The sequence below is a fragment of the Neoarius graeffei genome, chromosome 23 (assembly GCF_027579695.1).
Source record: "Neoarius graeffei isolate fNeoGra1 chromosome 23, fNeoGra1.pri, whole genome shotgun sequence".
NCBI lineage: Eukaryota > Metazoa > Chordata > Actinopteri > Siluriformes > Ariidae > Neoarius > Neoarius graeffei.
Window position 1 is genome coordinate 46,586,135 of NC_083591.1, and position 21,815 is coordinate 46,607,949.

Sequence of the window (21,815 nt, forward strand, 5' to 3'; positions counted from 1 at the left end):
GCAATGCAGTGTTTTCCTTTCTCCAAACATAATGCTTTTCATTTAAACCAAAAAGTTCTATTTTGGTCTCATCCGTCCACAAAACATTTTTCCAATAGCCTTCTGGCTTATCCACATGATCTGTAGCAAACTGCAGATGAGCAGCAATGTTCTTTTTGGAGAGCAGTGGCTTTCTCCTTGCAACCCTGCCATGCACACCATTGTTGTTCAGTGTTCTCCTGATGGTGGACTCATGAACATTAACATTAGTCAATGTGAGAAAGGCCTTCAGTTGCTTAGAAGTTACCCTGGGGTCCTTTGTGGCCTCGCCGACTATTACACGCCTTGCTCTTGGAGTGATCTTTGTTGGTCGACCACTCCTGGGGAGGGTAACAATGGTCTTGAATTTCCTCCATTTGTACACAATCTGTCTGACTGTGGATTGGTGGTGTCCAAACTCTTTAGAGATGGTTTTGTAACCTTTTCCAGCCTGATGAGCATCAACAACACTTTTTCTGAGGTCCCCAGAAATCTCCTTTGTTTGTGCCATGATACACTTCCACAAACATGTGTTGTGAAGATCAGACTTTGATAGATCCCTGTTCTTTAAATAAAACAGGGTGCCCACTCACACCTGATTGTCATCCCATTGATTGAAAACACCTGACTCTAATTTCTCCTTTAAATTAACTGCTAATCCAAGAGGTTCACATACTTTTGCCACTCACAGATATGTAATATTGGATAATTTTCCTCAATAAATAAATGATCAAGTATAATATTTTTGTCTAATTTGTTTAGCTGGGTTCTCTTTATTTACTTTTAGGACTTGTGTGAAAATCTGATAATGTTTTAGGTCATATTTATGCAGAAATATAGAAAATTCTAAAGGGTTCACAAACTTTCAAGCACCACTGTATGTTGCCCCAAGCCCGGAGAGATTGGGGAGGTTTGCGTCAGCAAGGGCATCCGGTGTAAAACCTATGCCAAATCAAATATGTGGAACAGATCTGCTGTGGCGACCCCTAACAGGAGCAGCAAGAAGAAGATGAATTTATGTTGCATTGCTCATAGATACACTACCGTTCAAAAGTTTGGGGTCACCCAGACAATTTTGTGTTTTCCATGAAAAGTCACACTTTTATTTACCACCATAAGTTGTAAAATGAATAGAAAATATAGTCGAGACATTTTTCTGGCCATTTTGAGCATTTAATCGACCCCACAAATGTGATGCTCCAGAAACTCAATCTGCTCAAAGGAAGGTCAGTTTTATAGCTTCTCTAAAGAGCTCAACTGTTTTCAGCTGTGCTAACATGATTGTACAAGGGTTTTCTAATCATCCATTAGCCTTCTGAGGCAATGAGCAAACACATTGTACCATTAGAACACTGGAGTGATAGTTGCTGGAAATGGGCCTCTATACACCTATGGAGATATTGCACCAAAAACCAGACATTTGCAGCTAGAATAGTTTAATAATAGTTTATAATTTACCACATTAGCAATGTATAGAGTGTATTTCTGATTAGTTTAAAGTGATCTTCATTGAAAAGAACAGTGCTTTTCTTTCAAAAATAAGGACATTTCAAAGTGACCCCAAACATTTGAACGGTAGTGTATGAGAGAGAGAGAGATGTCCTGTGATGGAATGTATTCCTGTCTTGCATCCAGTGTTCCTGGAATTGTCTTTGGATCCACAGAGGATAAAGCGGTTACTGAAGATAAATGAATGAAAAAGAATTGTCCTAAAAAACAGCTTGTTCCATAACTGTATTTATTTCCCATATTTTTTTTTTACGCAGTGTTCCAAATCGACCAAAATATATCCAAAATAGCTAATATATATTGGCATAAATATAATTGCATTGCAAATAGATATGATTGGAAACATTAGGATCTTTCTATTCTTTTTTTGTTGTTGAATATTTTACATCCACATATTGCTCACTAGGGTGGCACGGTGGTGTAGTGGTTAGCGCTGTCGCCTCACAGCAAGAAGGTCCGGGTTCGAGCCCCATGGCCGGCGAGGGCCTTTCTGTGTGGAGTTTGCATGTTCTCCCCGTGTCCGCGTGGGTTTCCTCCAGGTGCTCCGGTTTCCCCCACAGTCCAAAGACATGCAGGTTAGGTTAACTGGTGACTCTAAATTGACCGTAGGTGTGAATGTGAGTGTGAATGGTGGTCTGTGTCTATGTGTCAGCCCTGTGATGACCTGGCGACTTGTCCAGGGTGTACCCCACCTTTCGCCCGTAGTCAGCTGGGATAAGCTCCAGCTTGCCTGCGACCCTGTAGAAGGATAAAGCGGCTAGAGATAATGAGATGAGATATTGCTCACTTTTAATAGACTGAAAGCTTTTTTCAACCTTTATTTGGAGATCAGCGAAGTAAAGAACACTACCACACAACGAGAATCAGACCAACTCGGTTTAAGCACTCGTGCCTTCCTGAGGAACCTTTCATATCACCCCTGAGACATCACGTTACAATGAAAAAGGAAGTTCCATTACCTAATTCCACTAGTTTTATCAGTAAGCAACAGTGTGCTTTATCTTTTCCTTCCCTTTCTAAGGAGCTTTCTTCCTACTCTCCTTCAATTTATTTTTTATCGTCTTCTCTTCCTTTCCTTCCCTCTTTTCTTCTTCCAGCTTCTTCTCTTCAAGTCTCTTTGCTTTCTCTTTTTGTGCCTTCGCGCTCTCTCGGCTCTCCTTCTTTTCATCCTGTCTTGCTTTACCTCTCCGTGCTTTAAATCTGCCCTCCCTTCCCTTCAGAAGTTTCCTGTCTGGTATGGCTTTGTGTCGGAGACCTTGAGTGACTTTTTCTCGAGTCGCTTTCCTCGGCTTGCCACGTCTGCTTCTTTTTTCATCGTCATCATCGTCATCACTCATCCACAAGAAAAATGTGTCCCATAGAGACGTCTCATGCTAAAGGTTAAGAACAAAAAATGATAAAGACCCTCTTTGTACGCCCATTAAGTCGATGTATACGCAACCCAGATTCCAAAAATGTTGGGATGCTGCGTAAAACAGAATGCAATGATTTGCTAGTCCATTTTGATCTATATTCAATTGAATACACTACAAAGACAAGATATTTTACAAATATACACTCATTCTGAATTTAGATAAAAGTATGATGATTAGTGTACCTCAGGTGTTGGTAAGTAGTACTTCCTCACTGCAGTGTGCCTGGCGTTAAGCACAGAACCTATGGGCTCTAGAGACATTCCATCTTTGCGACCTCGTAGAAGCTCTAAGAAAAAGAACGCTCATTGTCGTCAATCATCATGCATACATGTACAACAGATTAGTTCCTAGCAATTTGGTGGTTTACGGCCCTGGTCACTATTGGTTCCACTTCAAAAAATGTCATGTTTAAGATCCTATTAGATCGTATTAGATATTTATCACCAAAAGCACATCATGTCCTAATAGTGTTCATACAGGACTAGCTTGGGTAGCATAATGATTTTTTTTCTGATTTATTTCCAGGTGACCACAGTCACCCAAAACCTCTCATTTGGCCATTGGCCATGCTGCATGCAGATATAGGACCAGATAGGAACTGTTCATAGTTTTTGCCTGTTTGGCATCGCCTCTAAATTTCTTGTTGGTTGGACTACTAACATCCATCCATCCATTATCCATAACCACTTATCCTGTGCAGGGTTGTGGGCAAGCTGGAGCCTATCCCAGCTGACTATGGGCGAGAGGTGGGTACACAAGTCACCAGATCATCGCAGGACTGACACATAGAGACAAACAACCGTTCACACTCACATTTACACCTACGGTCAATTTAGAGCCACCAATTAGCCTAACCTGCATGTCTTTGGACTGTGGGGGAAACCAGAGCACCCAGAGGAAACCCACAGGGAGAACATGCAGAAAGGCCCCTGTCGGCCACTGGGCTCGAACCCAGAACCTCTTTGCTGTGAGGTGACAGTGCTAACTACTGCACCAGCATGTCGCCTGAACTACTAACACAGTTGATAGTTTAAATGTGTAGTAACATTCAAGCTGCATGTTGAATGCCAGTCTCACCAGATTTGCAGTGCAAACCCATGGTTCCGTACGTGACATTTTCTGTAAACAGCTTTAAGTTATTTATAGTAGGCTGCTGTGTCCCAACAGGTAAGAACTGGAGTCAATCAAAATGCTCTCTGAGAAGGCTGAGTCTAGCATATATAGGTATAATACACAGACTTCTGAAACACTGAGAATTTTCAGATGTGCCATTTAGCCAAAGTTCATTCGACCATTTTCTGTAAACGGAATTTCAATTGCCTTTGTAAACGGTGTTCCGATCCTGCTGAAATTTTCAAGTTTTGCCACAAAGAAAGTGTCTTTACCTTGCTTGGATCACTGACAAGCCGAGGTAAAGTGAATTTTAGAAACATTGAGTTTACACCACCTTCTTATTTTAAGCAGAAGAGCCTTCTTGTTGCTTCATTCAGATGCCTGGATAATGTGCACTCGGTCCCATCAAAAGGTACTGGGTACATACAAGGATGTTTCAACTTTACCCCTTGTGCAACATAATTGGGACCAATAGCATGACCAGGGCCTTACTAACTTGGGGAACTATATCTTTGAGAGCAGTATCAAAGAAATTTGACAACAAGATCATTGAACAAAAGACTACACACAACTGTGCCATGTAGCAAGAACTAAAACAAGTATGAGAAGTACGTTGTAGAAGGGATTTGAAAACACAGTGTACAGTGCACACCACACTGACCGTGTAACCTTTGACACCCTGAGCTGAGGACCAGAATAGTGATGACTATGAAGAGACAGCGGTTAAGAGTCACTCCCTCCCATGGTACCTCCATCTGGGCTGTGTTCTGAATGGACAATGACTTTCGCAATGACACTGAACAAGAGGTGGGAAGGGGAAGTGTTGTTAAAAAATGAGATTATTGGTATACCTGTCAAGCAGTGGGATATATTAGGCAGCAAGAGAACAGTCAGTTCTTGAAGTTGATGTGTTAGAAGCAGGAAGAATGGGCAAGCATAAGGATCTGAGTGACTTGGACAAGGGCCAAATTGTGATGGCTAGATGGCTGGGTCTGAGCATCTCCAAAATGGCACATCTTGTGGGGTGTTCCCGGTATGCAGTGTTTAGTACCTACCAAAAGTGGTTTAAGGAAGGACAACCGGCGAACCAGCAACAGGGTCATGGGTGTTGAAGGCTAGCCCATATGGTCCAATCCCACAGAAGAGCTACTGTAGCACAAACTGCTGAAAACGTTAGTGCTGGCTAAAACAGAAAGGTGTCAGATCCTTACGCTTGCCCATTTTTCCTGCTTCCAACACATCAACTTCAAGAACTGACTGTTCTCTTGCTGCCTAATATATCCCACCCCTCGACAGGTGCCACTATAATGAGATAATCAATGTTATTCACGTCACCTGTCAGCGGTCATAATGTTATGGCTGATCGGTATAAATCTGTAGTGAGACTGAAGTGTCTCTTGTTGCAAAAAAAAAAAGATAATCCCTGCTCTGTAGAAAGACAGATGTCCAAGAACAGGATTGCTTTTTAACCGTGTATTAGCAAATTTGCATCATGCATAATTTGTATCATGCGTAGCTAAGAAACCCTACTAGTTTTCATGCATTATTAGCATTATAAGGTTAAAGGACGTACCGCCTCTCGAGACTGGAGCCTCATACGGTGGAGACTTTGGGATCTGCTGGACAGCTAGAGGCTCCTGTAGTGAGCAGACAAGTTCATGATTTAAAAACAATTATGGATGGAATTTATTGCCACTACATTCAAAATGCTCATGTAGGAATCTAATCTTTTACAACCCCGATTCCAAAAAAGTTGGGACAAAGTACAAATTGTAAATAAAAACGGAATGCAATGATGTGGAAGTTTCAAAATTCCATATTTTATTCAGAATAGAACATAGATGACATATCAAATGTTTAAACTGAGAAAATGTATCATTTAAAGGGAAAAATTAGGTGATTTTAAATTTCATGACAACAACACATCTCAAAAAAGTTGGGACAAGGCCATGTTTACTACTGTGAGACATCCCCTTTTCTCTTTACAACAGTCTGTAAACGTCTGGGGACGGAGAAGACAAGTTGCACAAGTTTAGGGATAGGAATGTTAACCCATTCTTGTCTAATGTAGGATTCTAGTTGCTCAACTGTCTTAGGTCTTTTTTGTCGTATCTTCCGTTTTATGATGCGCCAAATGTTTTCTATGGGTGAAAGATCTGGACTGCAGGCTGGCCAGTTCAGTACCCGGACCCTTCTTTTATGCAGCCATGATGCTGTAATTGATGCAGTATATGGTTTGGCATTGTCATGTTGGAAAATGCAAGGTCTTCCCTGAAAGAGACGTCATCTGGATGGGAGCATATGTTGCTCTCGAACCTGGATATCCCTTTCAGCATTGTTGGTGTCTTTCCAGATGTGTAAGCTGCCCATGCCACATGCACTAATGCAACCCCATACCATCAGAGATGCAGGCTTCTGAACTGAGCGCTGATAACAACTTGGGTCATCCTTCTCCTCTTTAGTCCGAATGACACGGCGTCCCTGATTTCCATAAAGAACTTCAAATTTTGATTCGTCTGACCACAGAACAGTTTTCCACTTTGCCACAGTCCATTTTAAATGAGCCTTGGCCCAGAGAAGACGTCTGCGCTTCTGGATCATGTTTAGATACGGCTTCTTCTTTGAACTATAGAGTTTTAGCTGGCAACGGCGGATGACACGGTGAATTGTGTTCACAGATAATGTTAGGACTAGGACTGTTTTGGCCTCTAGAGGCCGCTGTTATTTCCTTTTCATGTCGTGTTCATTTTGGCCTCTAGAGGCCGCCACTGTTCCTGTGTTTTGAGTTTGTGTTAATTGCCTAATTATCTTCACCTGTGTCCTTAATTAGTTTGTCTATTTATACCCCTGAGTTCAGTCCTCTTGTCACGGAGTCTTTGTGCTGTTATGTTTATCTCCAGTTTCCTTTGTACTGTGTTTTTTGATCTTCTTAGCTTTTGTATTTTTGCACTTTGCTTTTCTTTTGGATTATACTCTTTGGTTTTTTTTTGTCTTTTGTTTTGCCCTGTATATAGTGTATATAGTTTAAATAAACCTTTTGATTCTTTTTCTACTTCCGCCTCACGCCTCTGCATTTGAGTCATCCCCCTGGTGGCCTAGTGGGGGTTTGCTGGATTATCACACCAACGAACCAGGTTCGAATCCCAGCAAAACCCTAACAGAAAGACTCCGTCATGACCGACTCAGCAGAGGCTGCTTCAACTGTCTACCCGGCCAACCTTCAGGGAATTATGGCAGCTTTGACACGCTTCGGAGCGACCATGGACGCTCATGGACGTACGCTCACCAGCCAACGTGAGGCCCTCGCTCGCCACGAGGAACTGCTTCAGCAAATTGGGAAAACCCTGGCACAGCTGACATCTCTGCCTGCATCTCCTGCTCCTGATCCAGCTCCCACTCCTGCTCCAGTGCCTCCTGCAATGCTGCCTTCTTCACCTCGCGAACCCAGCCTTCCTGCACCACAGAGGTATGACGGCAAGCACAGTGAGTGCCGAGAGTTCCTTACCCAGTGTCAACTCACCTTTGAGCTTCAGCCTACCACCTACACTACGGATCGCCGCAAGATTGCCTTTGTGATCACCTTATTAGCTGGTAAGGCGCGAGCCTGGGCTACTGCTATCTGGCAAAGACAGGGACCTGAGTGCTTTGATTTCCAGCTGTTTTCTGAAGAGATGCTTCGGGTCTTCGATCAGGCAGACATCAGTACCGACGCAGCCCGAAAGCTCATGTCCATCCGGCAAGGAGGAAGCGTCGCAGATTACGCCATCTCGTTCCGAACACTCGCAGCAGTAAGTGGATGGAACGAGACTGCCCTGGTGTCAGCCTTCCACCATGGTCTGTCTGACCCCATCAAGGACGGTCTGGCCTCTATTGGATGCCCAAGTGACCTCGAAACCCTCATCTCACATGCTATTCGTCTGGACAACAGGATGAGAGAACGCCACCAAGCCTTGAGCCCCCCCAGCCTCCCTACCTCTACCTGGAGACCGTCTACCTCCTTCAGTGACTGTCCAGAACCCATGCAAGTGGGTCGTACTCGCCTCTCCGCATCTGAGAGGGAGCGCAGAAGGAGGGACAAGTGCTGCATCTACTGTGGCAAGCCTGGTCACTTCCGAGCATCATGTCCCGAACTCTTGGGAAAAGGACCGCCCCGTCCAGCCGAGGGAGGGTTGTGACGGGGCCTACCCTCTCTCCCGGACTCCCTGGCCAAGGAATCTACATCCCGGTCTCCATCTCCTGGGGTGAGTCTGTCCACTCTTGTCAAGCTTTGATAGACTCAGGGGCGGCTGGGAACTTTATGGATATTCACTTCGCCCAAAGCATCAATATTCCGACTGCACCTCTTGAAGTCCCACTGTCTGTGTCTGCCCTCGATGGCCAAGCGTTAGGTGATGGAAGAGTCACCCAAGTTACTTCTCCAGTTTTCCTCCAGTCTCAAGGTCACAAGGAAGAAATATCCCTGCACCTGATTCCTTCACCTGAGTTCCCAGTTATTCTAGGCCTTCCTTGGCTTACTCGCCACAACCCTCGCATAGACTGGGTAACAAGCCAGGTTGTGGAATGGGGCCCTGCATGCCATGCCTCTTGTCTGCTCTCTAGCTCTCCTGTGTCTCCTGCCGAGCCCCCTGATCTCACCGAGTTATCTCAAGTTCCCACAGAGTACTGGGATCTCAAGGAGGTATTCAGCAAGAGCAGGGCCGCCGTTCTTCCTCCGCACCGGGCCTACGACTGTGCCATCGACTTGCTCCCTGGGACTACCCCTCCTCGTGGCAGACTGTTTTCACTCTCTCAGCCAGAACGCAAGGCCATGGAGGAATACCTCAAAGATGCCCTGGTCTCTGGGTTTATTCGACCCTCCACTTCACCTGCTGGAGCCGGCTTCTTCTTTGTCGGCAAGAAGGATGGGGGGCTCCGACCATGTATTGATTACAGGGGCCTGAATAAGATCACTGTGCGCAACCGATATCCCCTTCCGCTGATGTCCACAGCTTTCGACCTGCTCCAAGGCGCCACCGTCTTCACCAAGTTGGACCTACGGAACGCATACCACCTCATCCGTATCCGACAGGGAGATGAGTGGAAGACTGCCTTTAACACCCCGTCTGGGCACTACGAATACCAGGTGATGCCCTTCGGACTCACCAACGCACCAGCTGTTTTTCAGGCCCTAATCAACGACGTCTTAAGGGACATGATTAACCTATACGTTTTTGTCTACCTCGACGACATCCTTATCTTTTCCAAGACCGTGCAGGAGCACCGCCACCATGTCCGCCAGGTTCTCCAGAGGCTGCTACAGAACAATCTGTTCGCCAAGGCCCAGAAATGCGAATTTCATGTTCCCGAGGTCTCCTTTCTGGGATTTATTGTACGGACAGGCCAACTCCAAATGGACCCTGCCAAGACCCTGGCCGTCCGGGATTGGCCTACTCCCAAGTCCGTTAAGGAGGTTCAGCGGTTCTTAGGATTCGCTAACTTCTACCGCAAGTTCATCAGGAACTTCAGTTCTGTGGCAGCACCCATGTCAGACCTCACCAAAGGGACAGGTGGATCTTATGGCTGGTCTCCTCAGGCAGAAAAGGCGTTCAAAGACCTCAAGGACCGCTTCTGCACGGCACCCATTCTGGTTCTCCCGGACACCTCCCAACCATTCATCGTGGAGGTGGACGCCTCGGACAGTGGTGTCGGCGCGGTGCTCTCTCAACGTTCGGAAGGAAAGCTGCACCCCTGCGCTTACTTCTCCCACCGCCTGAGTACTGCTGAGTCCCGGTACGATGTGGGGGATCGAGAACTGCTAGCGGTCAAACTGGCCCTTGAGGAGTGGAGGCACTGGCTGGAGGGAGCACAACATCCATTCCTGGTTTGGACTGACCACAAGAACCTGGAGTACCTCCAGCAAGCCAAGAGACTGAACCCTCGACAGGCTAGGTGGGCCCTGTTTTTCAGTCGGTTTGACTTCACCCTCTCATACCGCCCCGGCTCCAAGAACACCAAACCTGACGCACTGTCCAGACTGTTCTCTGCCACTAACAGGGAGAATGAAGTCGGGCCTATTATCCCTGTGTCCCGGATTGTGGCCCCTGTCCGCTGGGGTATTGAGGAGGCTGTCCGACGAGCCCAACGCCAGGACCCCGGTCCTGGGACGGGGCCACCAGGCCTCTTGTACGTCCCACATCAAGCCCGGGCCAAGGTTCTCCAGTGGGGTCACTCTTCCCCTCTCACCGCCCACCCGGGAGCTCGGAGGACCCTGGACTTCCTGAAAAGACGCTTCTGGTGGCCTAACATGGAGAAGGAAGTAAGGTCATTTGTCCTGTCCTGTGAGGTTTGCACCAGAACCAAGAACCCACGACAGCGTCCCCAGGGTCTCCTGCATCCTCTGACCATTCCCCGGCGTCCCTGGTCCCACGTGGCAGTCGACTTTATCACGGGTCTCCCTGAGTCACAAGGTAACACGGTCATTTTGGTCTTAGTTGACAGATTCTCCAAGGCCTGCCGCTTCATACCACTGTGCAAACTCCCCTCTGCTCTTGAAACTGCGAAACTTTTGTTTAATCATGTCTTCCGAGTCTTTGGTCTTCCACAGGACATCGTCTCAGACCGAGGGCCCCAGTTCTCCTCCCGAGTGTGGCACGGGTTCTGCAAGGTCATCGGAGCCACTGCCAGCCTCTCCTCTGGGTTTCACCCACAGTCCAATGGTCAGACGGAGAGGCTCAACCAGGACCTGGAAACCACCCTGCGAGGCCTGGCTATGGATAACCCGACATCGTGGAGCACCTGGCTGCCATGGGCGGAGTACGCCCACAACACCCTGCAGTCATCGGCCACCAAGCTGTCGCCATTCCAGTGCCAATTCGGGTTCCAGCCACCTCTGTTCCCGGACCAGGAGGAGGACGCGGGGGTGCCCTCGGTCAACCAATATGTGAGACGGTGTCGCAAGACCTGGAGCAAGGTCAGGAAGACCCTCATACAGACCTCCAGAACCAACCAGACTCAGGCCAACCGCCATAGAAGACCTGCACACGCTTTCCGCCCTGGGCAGCGTGTTTGGCTGTCCACTAAGGACCTTCCACTGCGGGTGGAGAACCGCAAGCTTGCTCCTCGCTACATTGGCCCCTTCAAGGTGGTGCGCAGGGTGAACCCTGTCTCCTACCGGCTCCAGTTGCCCCGGACTCTGAGGATCAACCCCACTTTCCATGTTTCCCTGTTACGGCCCGTACTGACGTCTACGTATGCCCCTGCCCCTAGGAACCCCCCACCCCCCCGCATCTTCCAGGGGCAGACTGTGTTCACTGTGAATCGCCTGCTTGACTCCCGCCGGGTACGCGGCGGGTTGCAATATCTGGTGGACTGGGAGGGCTATGGTCCTGAGGAGCGCTGCTGGGTTCCTGCTCGGGATGTCCTTGATAAAGAACTATGTCGGGACTTCCATTCGGCCCATCCGGATCGCCCTGGGAACGTCAGGAGACGCTCCTAGAGGGGGGGGTCCTGTTAGGACTAGGACTGTTTTGGCCTCTAGAGGCCGCTGTTATTTCCTTTTCATGTCGTGTTCATTTTGGCCTCTAGAGGCCGCCACTGTTCCTGTGTTTTGAGTTTGTGTTAATTGCCTAATTATCTTCACCTGTGTCCTTAATTAGTTTGTCTATTTATACCCCTGAGTTCAGTCCTCTTGTCACGGAGTCTTTGTGCTGTTATGTTTATCTCCAGTTTCCTTTGTACTGTGTTTTTTGATCTTCTTAGCTTTTGTATTTTTGCACTTTGCTTTTCTTTTGGATTATACTCTTTGGTTTTTTTTTGTCTTTTTGTTTTGCCCTGTATATAGTGTATATAGTTTAAATAAACCTTTTGATTCTTTTTCTACTTCCGCCTCACGCCTCTGCATTTGAGTCATCCCCCTGGTGGCCTAGTGGGGGTTTGCTGGATTATCACACCAACGAACCAGGTTCGAATCCCAGCAAAACCCTAACAGATAATGTTCTCTGGAAATATTGCTGAGCCCATTTTGTGATTTCCAATACAGAAGCATGCCTGTATGTGATGCAGTGCCGTCTAAGGGCCCGAAGATCACGGGCACTCGGTATGGTTTTTCGGCCTTGACCCTTACGCACAGAGATTCTTCCAGATTCTCTGAATCTTTTGATGATATTATGCACTGTAGATGATGATATGTTTAAACTCTTTGCAATTTTACACTGTCGAACTCCTTTCTGATATTGCTTCACTATTTGTCAGCACAGAATTAGGGGGATTGGTGATCCTCTTCCCATCTTTACTTCTGAGAGCCGCTGCCACTCCAAGATGCTCTTTTTATACCCAGTCATGTTAATGACCTATTGCCAATTGACCTAATGAGTTGCAATTTGGTCCTCCAGCTGTTCCTTTTTTGTACCTTTAACTTTTCCAGCCTCTTATTGCACCTGTCCCAACTTTTTTAGATGTGTTGCTGTCATGAAATTTCAAATGAGCCAATATTTGGCATGAAATTTCAAAATGTCTCACTTTTGACATTTGATATGTTGTCTATGTTCTATTGTGAATACAATATCAGTTTTAGAGATTTGTAAATTATTGCATTCTGTTTTTACTTACAATTTGTACTTTGTCCCAACTTTTTTGGAATCGGGGTTGTATTATCAGAACATTTTTCAGGTCATAGGTACAGCAGATAACTTAGAATTTAATTTAAAGTAGGGACAGAAGTATTTTAGCAGTCAGAAATAGTTCAGTGAGAAATCAAATTATACCAAATACACTTAATCAGCCAGGACAAGGATAATGGTACAACCTACAGTGGCATGCAAAAGTTTGGGCACCCTTGCTGAAAATGTCTGTTACTGTGAATAGTTAAGTGAGCAGAAAATGAACTGATCACCAAAAGGCATAAAGGTAAAGATGAGACATTTCTTTTCAGCGTTTTATGCAGGATTTGTGTATTATTTTTGTTTTGTTTAATTGGAGAGTAAAAAAAAGAAAAGGAACACCATGCGAAAGTTTGGGCACCCCAATACATTTGAGTACTCAGGTAACTTTTACCAAGGTTCCAGACCTTAATTAGCTTATTGAGCTGTGGCTTGTTCAAATTCTTCGTTAGGAAAGGTCAGATGATGCAGATTTCAAAGCTGTATAAATTCTCTGACTCCTCAAACTTGTCTCTAAAATCAACAGCCATGGGCTCCTCTAAGCAACTCCCTCGCATTCTGAATAATAAAATAATTGATGCTCACAAAGCAGGAGAAGGCTACAAGAACGTAGCAAAGTGTTTTCAGGTAGCTGTTTCCTCAGATTGTAATGTTATTAAGAAATGGCAGTTAACAGAAACAGTGGAGATCAAGGTGAGGTCTGGAAGATGAAGAAAACTTTCTGAAAGAACTGCTTGTTGGATTGCTAGAAAGGCAAATAAAAACCCCTGTTTGACTGCAAAAGACCTTCAGAAAGATTTAGCCGACCCTGGAGTGGTGGTGCACTGTTCTACTATGCAGTGACACCTGAACAAATATGACCTTCATGGGAGAGTCATCAGAAGAAAACTGTTCCTGCATCCTAACCACAAAATTCAGTGTCTGAAGTTTGCAAATGAACACCTAAATAAGCCTGATGCATTTTGGAAACAAGTCCTGTAGACTGATGAAATCAAAATAGAACTTTTTGGCCACAATGTGCAAAGGTATGTTTGGAGAAAAAAGGGTGCCAAATTCCAGGAAAAGAACACCTCTCCAACTCTGAAGCATGGGTGTGGATCGATCATGCTTTGGGGTTGTGTTGCAGCCAGCGGCACAGGGCACATTTCACTGGTCGAGGGAAGCATGGATTCGAATAAATACCAGCAAACTCTGGAAGCAAACATCACACCATCTGTAAAAAAAGTTGAAGTTAAAAAGAGGATGGGTCCTACAATAAGACGATGATCCAAAACACACCTCAAAATCTACAATGGAATACCTCAAGAGGCACAAGCTGAAGGTTTTGCCCTGGCCCTCACAGTCCCCTGACCTAAACATCATTGAAAATCTGTGGATAGATCTCAAAAGAGCAGTGCATGCAAGACAGCCCAAGAAACTTGTAGAACTGTAAGCCTTTTGCAAGGACGAATGTGCGAAAATCCCCCACATAAGAACTGAAAGATTATTAGCTGGCTACAAAAAGTGTTTACAAGCTGTGATACTTGCCAAAGGGGGTGTTACTAAGTACTGACCATGTCAGGTGCCCAAACTTTTGCTTCAGGTCCTTTTAATTTTTTGGTATTTTACGCCTGTAAATCTCATCTCATTATCTCTAGCCGCTTTATCCTGTTCTACAGGGTCGCAGGCAAGCTGGAGCCTATCCCAGCTGACTACGGGCGAAAGGCGGGGTACACCCTGGACAAGTCACCAGGTCATCACAGGGCTGACACATAGACACAGACAACCATTCACACTCACATTCACACCTACGGTCAATTTAGAGTCACCAGTTAACCTAACCTGCATGTCTTTGGACTGTGGGGGAAACCGGAGCACCCGGAGGAAACCCACGCGGACACGGGGAGAACATGCAAACTCCACACAGAAAGGCCCTCGCCGGCCACGGGGCTCGAACCCGGACCTTCTTGCTGTGAGGCGACAGCGCTAACCACTACACCACCGTGCCGCCCACACCTGTAAATGATGGAAATAAAAATGTAATCTTGTGGAAAATATTAAAGAAATGTGTCATCTTTACCCTTATGCCTTTTGGTGATCAGTTCATCTTCTGCTCACTTAACTATTCACAGTAACAGACATTTTCAGCAAGGGTGCCCAAACTTTTGCATGCCACTGTACAAGGATAATGTAGCTAATGAGTAACTGAAACACAAAGTCCATTCTGTAACTTGCACAGACCAGCTGATTTGATTTAGGACACAGCGTTACGTATTGCAAGCCTTAAAAACAAACAAATCGTCACACTGTAATGTTATGTGGCAGCCATTTTGGACAACTTTTTGGATAAATGATTCATTAATACAATTCGTTAACATTCCACCTGGTGCAGTTGAGCTTAAACAGTGTTTGAAATTTCTAAATACTTGCTACTATTTTACAAATATTTAACAGTTATTCCACAAAATCGAGTCGTACACGAGCTGATAGCCGATGAGGCACGTACCACTGAGTCGGCTATAAGCCATGTACGACAAGATTGAGTGGAATAACTCTTTTATTCTAGCCACATTCACTGGATTTTGAGAAACAGAGCATTTTTATTTCTATTTTTTGCAAATTTGTTAAATAAAAACTTTATACAAAACGTCCGACAAAATAATTTCTGCTTAGAATGTAAACAAATCGGAGAAATGACAGTAGCAATTTGTGAAAAATGAGATAATAATAATTCTTGAAAAATTAAAAAAGAGACGTTCTTACCATCACATACTTTTATTCCATATTTTGTTGCTTTTTTTTTTTTGCATTTTTTTGGGGCTTCTTCTTCTTCTTCTTCTTCTTCGTCTTTAGGGTTTTTTGGTGGTTGGCAAACCAACTTAAGGATGCATTACCGTCACCGACTGGGCTGGAGTGTGGAACAGCAGATATTGTGGCAGAAAAAAACTATATTCTTTTAGCTATTTCTGTTTCTTTTAAATACTTAATAATTTTTGGGATTTTATTTTCGATTAGAGTTTTTATTTCATCCTTGGTTAGTTCAGCAACATGGTCTGCCATTTTGTTTTTCCCTACTCACAGTATATGAGCTGACATCCTAGTAGTAGAGTAGCCAATCAGAGCATGTGATTGCTCATATCCAGTGACTGTGGATAGAATAAATAAATAAACATAGCTTCTTTAAAAACAAGTATATACAAATTTGGGCATGTATTTACAGAAAAAAATTTGGTTTTAGACATATTTTTTGGCTACATTCACTTAAAGAGACGCCAAACAATCCTGCATTTCACCTCCACTTGACATAAAGGTAAATCCGGAAAACTTTATTATTTATTTTGTCTGTGCTAGTGACCAGAACTCTGAGATTTTCTGTTAGCATGCAAATATTCACAGCAACATCCAAACTCACCTCTCTTGCCCTTCTTTGTGGATAGATTTCTGCAAAAGAGGGGTTCAAATTTCATCTATCATTTGGGAAAAGTCACTATATGAAGATGTGAAAGCAAGATGCACAAAGGGAAGGGGGCTAACTTTAAAGTGTTTGTCATGCTAGCTGGTGTCATGTTACTATTGCTCTGTGACTATGCTTCAGTATGTGCTCAGTGTTGCTCATGGCCACTGTGGTATATAATTAGACACAGGTGGTTTTAGGTCCTTAAATATCACTGCTGCTTTAAAGTTTGACAAGACAAGCAGCTTTGTTTCCCTTTAACTCCTCCGTTAACTCTTCTGTTCGCTTCAGATATTAAAGCCACGTTTGACATTTACTGTACTATGCAGTGCTAAGTTATTTTTAGGGGTGTGTAGAGGAAAGGTTAAGCAGATGCTTGGGGAAGATGAGTACCAGGCCGACGAGACTGTGATTGTCTGGGATGTTTCGGTTGAGGAGCATCCTGTTCTGTTGCCCCAAGCTCTTCCTCAAAAGTCTCAAATGCGCTCTCGTCCATTCTGCACCTGACAAGTCCAGAGAGATGTTTACAGTTCAGTTTGCTAAAGTGCACAATAAGGAAGGACGGACAGTTTAATCAGATGTTAAATAATTTACCCACAAAACAAAGCAGCTCAAGTCCAAGTCAAGTCCAAAGACTCTATAATGTTACACAAACTGAGTCCAAATCAAATCCAGAAAGGGAAATGTGGTTTAAAAGATAATATGTACGTTTGGTTGCCTGAAAAAACCCTTCACATGGTGAAAGTTTGACATTACTACTAAATATAGTTATGAAAACTACAGGCTTCGCTGCAGTGAAATGTCTCTCTCTTTTACATGTACAGTGAAGGCATTTTAAAAATCGGATGTCTGATTTTGACAGCTGGTATCTGATTATAAACTGATTGATTAGGCTTGCGTTTGTTTTGCTAACGCATGCAGCAAACCTCAACTTGATCAAAGCTTGACACTCTCTGTATGAGTAACACTTAGTTAGTAAGGTTTTAGACATCTTTACTCAAACTCTGAGTCTCTGAGACTCAAATCCACCTGGACTTCAGGCCTGAGTCTTGGGCTTAAGGTTTCCTTCCCCCCAAAGAGAATTTGCACATCCATAACTGTCATGACACCCTTATCTGACTTAAATTAAGTTCTGAAAATGTTAAGTCAGGTTTAAATAATAATAATAATAATAATAATAATAATAATAACTAGATAGAGACTGTGACTAAAGTTACAGTAATTTGCACTAGCTGACCTTTGTCAATTGAAGGTCAAGGAAATGTTGTGCCCTGCTGCCTTGAACAAAATAAAAAAAAAAAATTGATTGAAAAAAATCATGAAAATTGACAAGTTATAAGTGACTGAAAAAATCCTGTTTTTCATGGATCATTCCGGATCAGTGATCCAGATCAGCACCAAAAGTCATAGAAATGTAATTCAGCCCAGAGGTATTCTTTAAGTGAAATTTGGTGATAATTGGTTGAAAACTGCAGGAGAAATAGCATCCTAAAAATGTTAGAATAATAATAATAATAATAATAATAATAATAATAATAATAATAATAACTAGATAGATCCTGTGACTAAAGTCACAGTGATTTGTGTTAACTGTTTCAAACTGGGACATCTGGTCACCATACCCTATAGATCCGAAATGGTAAGAGATAGAGAATGATGCTTAGTGAGGAAAAGTTGTGCCCTGCTGTCCTGAAAAAAAAAATTGAAAAAATCATGAAAATTGACAGAGTTATAAGTGATTGAAAAAAATTCCGTTTTTCATGGATCATTCTGGTTTGGTGATCCAGATCAGCACTAAAAGTCATAGCAATGTAATTCAGCCTAGAGGTATTCTTCAAGTGAAATTTGGTGATAATTGGTTGAAAACTGAGGGAGAAATAGGGTCCTAAAAAAATTTGAGGAGAGTAATAATAATAATAATAATAATAATAATAAAGTAGAAAGAGCCTGAGTGAGAGTAACAGTTTGTGCTACCGCTGCTAGTGCAAATTAATAAAAAGATCAGTACTATTCTTTCATCGTCATGTACTCTGGTGATAACTACACTATGATCAATCTCAATTTATTCTTATAAATCACACTGTTTTAATATCTGCTGAGTAATATTAGTATTATTGGGGTTTGCCTCATTTACAAGATTGTCATGAATAAACAAAACCCCAACTTTCGTATACAGTGTATGAACCACTCATACATGGTTTTGTAAAAAGATACAATCCTTTTGATTATAAGGGTTACTGGTTTATATCATATACAAATTTTAGGTAAATTTTATGCAGCATCTTAAGCAAATCTAAAATATACGTCATTAATTTTTGTCTAGGGTGGCACGGTGGTGTAGTGGTTAGCGCTGTCGCCTCACAGCAAGAAGGTCCGGGTTTGAGCCCCTTTCTGTGCAGAGTTTGCATGTTCTCCCCGTGTCCGTGTGGGTTTCTCTGGGTGCTCCGGTTTCCCCCACAGTCCAAAGACATGCAGGTTAGGTTAACTGGTGACTCTAAATTGACCGTAGGTGTGAATGTGAGTGTGAATGGTTGTCTGTGTCTATGTGTCAGCCCTGTGATGACCTGGCGACTTGTCCAGGGTGTACCCCGCCTTTCGCCCGTAGTCAGCTGGGATAGGCTCCAGCTTGCCTGCGACCCTGTAGAACAGGATAAAGCGGCTAGAGATAATGAGATGAGATGAGATTTTTTGTTTATGGTAATAGTAAGAAACTGTGTACAGGGTGGGTGATATGGCAAAAATATATCACAATATTAAAAGATATTTTCACAATACAACACATGTTAGGATATTTCTTTTGGATGAGGTTAAACATAGATCGCACAACAACAACAACATCCAATCAGCTTCTTTCTCTGAGGAACAATGGAGATGGTCATTGTTGAAGGCAAAAGTATTGCCAACCAAAATGTTCTGATAAATAAGACTTTATCAGCAATAACAATATCAGATCATATCACCCACTTCATTGTATATTACAAATACTCAACAGAAATCTCCGGCAAAGCGACATATTATCAACATCAAAATCAAGTCACCTGAACCTAGGATAATACTAAAGCTGTCCACCAAATTTTATCCAAATCTGTTCACTACTTTTTGAGTTACGTTGGGAACAGACCCAAAAAAAAATCATGGATCTGCATATATATCTGGATTTACATCAATCAATTGTTCCTTGGCCCATGGCCCACCGATCCTCAAAATTTCATCCAAATCCGCTCACTACTTTTTGAATTATGTTGGGAACAGCAAACAAACAAACAAAGAAATGGAGGTGAAAACATAACCTCCTTCAACAAAGTTGCCATAGGTAATAAAAATAACTTACTTTGTTACTTACTTTGGATTCATAGATTGATGTCTAGGCTTTGACATTGTTATGGTCAACGCATAAACAAACCACACTATGGTGCAATTCCTGAAATAGAACCATCATCTCTATATGCTCAGAATCCCACATAGCGACAAGGATGAACAGAAAAACATCTCATTCTGGCCCACATTATATGAGAATCCTTTGCCCTTTCGATAAGCACATAAGACTCACCTGACTCGGCATGAGGAGGAGTCACCATGGAGCAGCAGTCACCACAGGCTTTGGTGTCATGGTCCTTCTGAGGGACACAGACATACCCACATACACAAATGCACTCGCTCACATGTCTCCTGCATGCCGTCTGACAACCAAGAACAGGTGCAGAGGGATGAAAAAGCCAGAAGCCGAGAGGGTCAGGCTAAAGAGGGAGGCTGCTACTGCGTACCACGGTGCTTCCTGATGCCAGAATAACCAGCACAGAGGGAATGGGCTACAGCCAATGATGATGCCAATCAGATAGAAATAACCTGTATGAGCCACATGTGCAGATTTTAGTTTGACAAAGTCACATAGAAGCACATACACTCACACAATCAATTCCAGAATTACTGGCGCCTTTCAAGGAACAATGATTGTATAAAAGAAATATACCAGAGGGGAACCATCAGGGCCTTCTAAACCTTCAAAGAAGGCCCAAACATATCAGCATTTCAAATGCTATATTTAATTGCTTTCATTCTTTCATAATTTCATTATAATTATTCTCTATTAATTTGGTCTCATTTTCTATCAAATTTCTTCAGAAACGAAAGGGTTATAGTCCTGAAAACCTTAAAATCAAAGTATCTAATGAGATTTTTTGTTTGAGGACTCGGAACATCTCATTCTTTTTCCAACACCATTGATTTTGGACATACATTGTTGGTTGCACACAATACCTCTTCATTCCCCCTTACCAAAGTATTTTGTGAAACTGATCAGAGAATATTCAACAAATTTCCAACATAAAAATAACTACAACCCCGATTCCAAAAAAAGTTGGGACAAAGTACAAATTGTAAATAAAAACGGAATGCAATAATTTACAAATCTCAAAAACTGATATTGTATTCACAATAGAACATAGACAACATATCAAATGTCGAAAGTGAGACATTTTGAAATTTCATGCCAAATATTGGCTCATTTGAAATTTCATGACAGCAACACATCTCAAAAAAGTTGGGACAGGGGCAATAAGAGGCTGGAAAAGTTAAAGGTACAAAAAAGGAACAGCTGGAGGACCAAATTGCAACTCATTAGGTCAATTGGCAATAGGTCATTAACATGACTGGGTATAAAAAGAGCATCTTGGAGTGGCAGCGGCTCTCAGAAGTAAAGATGGGAAGAGGATCACCAATCCCCCAATTCTGTGCCGACAAATAGTGGAGCAGTATCAGAAAGGAGTTCGACAGTGTAAAATTGCAAAGAGTTTGAACATATTGCCATCTACAGTGCATAATATCATCAAAAGATTCAGAGAATCTGGAAGAATCTCTGTGCGTAAGGGTCAAGGCTGGAAAACCATACTGGGTGCCCGTGATCTTCAGGTCCTTAGACAGCACTGCATCACATACAGGCATGCTTCTGTATTGGAAATCACAAAATGGGCTCAGGAATATTTCCAGAGAACATTATCTGTGAACACAATTCACCGTGCCATCCGCCGTTGCCAGCTAAAACTCTGTAGTTCAAAGAAGAAGCCGTATCTAAACATGATCCAGAAGCGCAGACGTCTTCTCTGGGCCAAGGCTCATTTAAAATGGACTGTGGCAAAGTGGAAAACTGTTCTGTGGTCAGACGAATCAAAATTTGAAGTTCTTTATGGAAATCAGGGACGCCGTGTCATTCGGACTAAAGAGGAGAAGGACGACCCAAGTTGTTATCAGCGCTCAGTTCAGAAGCCTGCATCTCTGATGGTATGGGGTTACATTAGTGCGTGTGGCATGGGCAGCTTACACATCTGGAAAGACACCATCAATGCTGAAAGGTATATCTAGGTTCTAGAGCAACATATGCTCCCATCCAGACGACGTCTCTTTCAGGGAAGACCTTGCATTTCCCAACATGACAATGCCAAACCACATACTGCATCAATTACAGCATCATGGCTGCGTAAAAGAAGGGTCCGGGTACTGAACTGGCCAGCCTGCAGTCCAGATCTTTCACCCATAGAAAACATTTGGCGCATCATAAAACGGAAGATACGACAAAAAAGACCTAAGACAGTTGAGCAACTAGAATCCTACATTAGACAAGAATGGGTTAACATTCCTATCCCTAAACTTGAGCAACTTGTCTCCTCAGTCCCCAGACGTTTACAGACTGTTGTA

General features: G+C 43.5%; 1 protein-coding gene across 3 annotated transcripts; it reads right to left on the reverse strand.

The window, feature by feature from the left end:
- Positions 1–1,808: 1,808 nt before the first annotated feature.
- LOC132871243 (uncharacterized) lies at positions 1,809–19,775 on the reverse strand. Of its 3 annotated transcripts, none has more exons than XM_060905364.1 (7): positions 19,468–19,595; positions 16,518–16,627; positions 16,083–16,111; positions 5,629–5,692; positions 4,717–4,851; positions 3,125–3,228; positions 1,810–2,900 (listed from the first exon to the last, which is right to left on the reverse strand). In XM_060905364.1, the coding sequence occupies exons 1-7, from the start codon at positions 19,500–19,502 to the stop codon at positions 2,544–2,546; spliced, it is 834 nt and encodes a 277-aa protein (XP_060761347.1). In that variant the 5' UTR covers positions 19,503–19,595; the 3' UTR covers positions 1,810–2,543. The 3 variants fall into 3 exon arrangements, with proteins under 3 accessions (XP_060761349.1, XP_060761347.1, XP_060761348.1); XM_060905365.1 differs by lacking the exon at positions 19,468–19,595 and adding an exon at positions 19,675–19,775 and having other exon boundaries at positions 1,811–2,900; XM_060905366.1 differs by lacking the exon at positions 4,717–4,851 and having other exon boundaries at positions 1,809–2,900; positions 19,468–19,596.
- Positions 19,776–21,815: the final 2,040 nt, after the last annotated feature.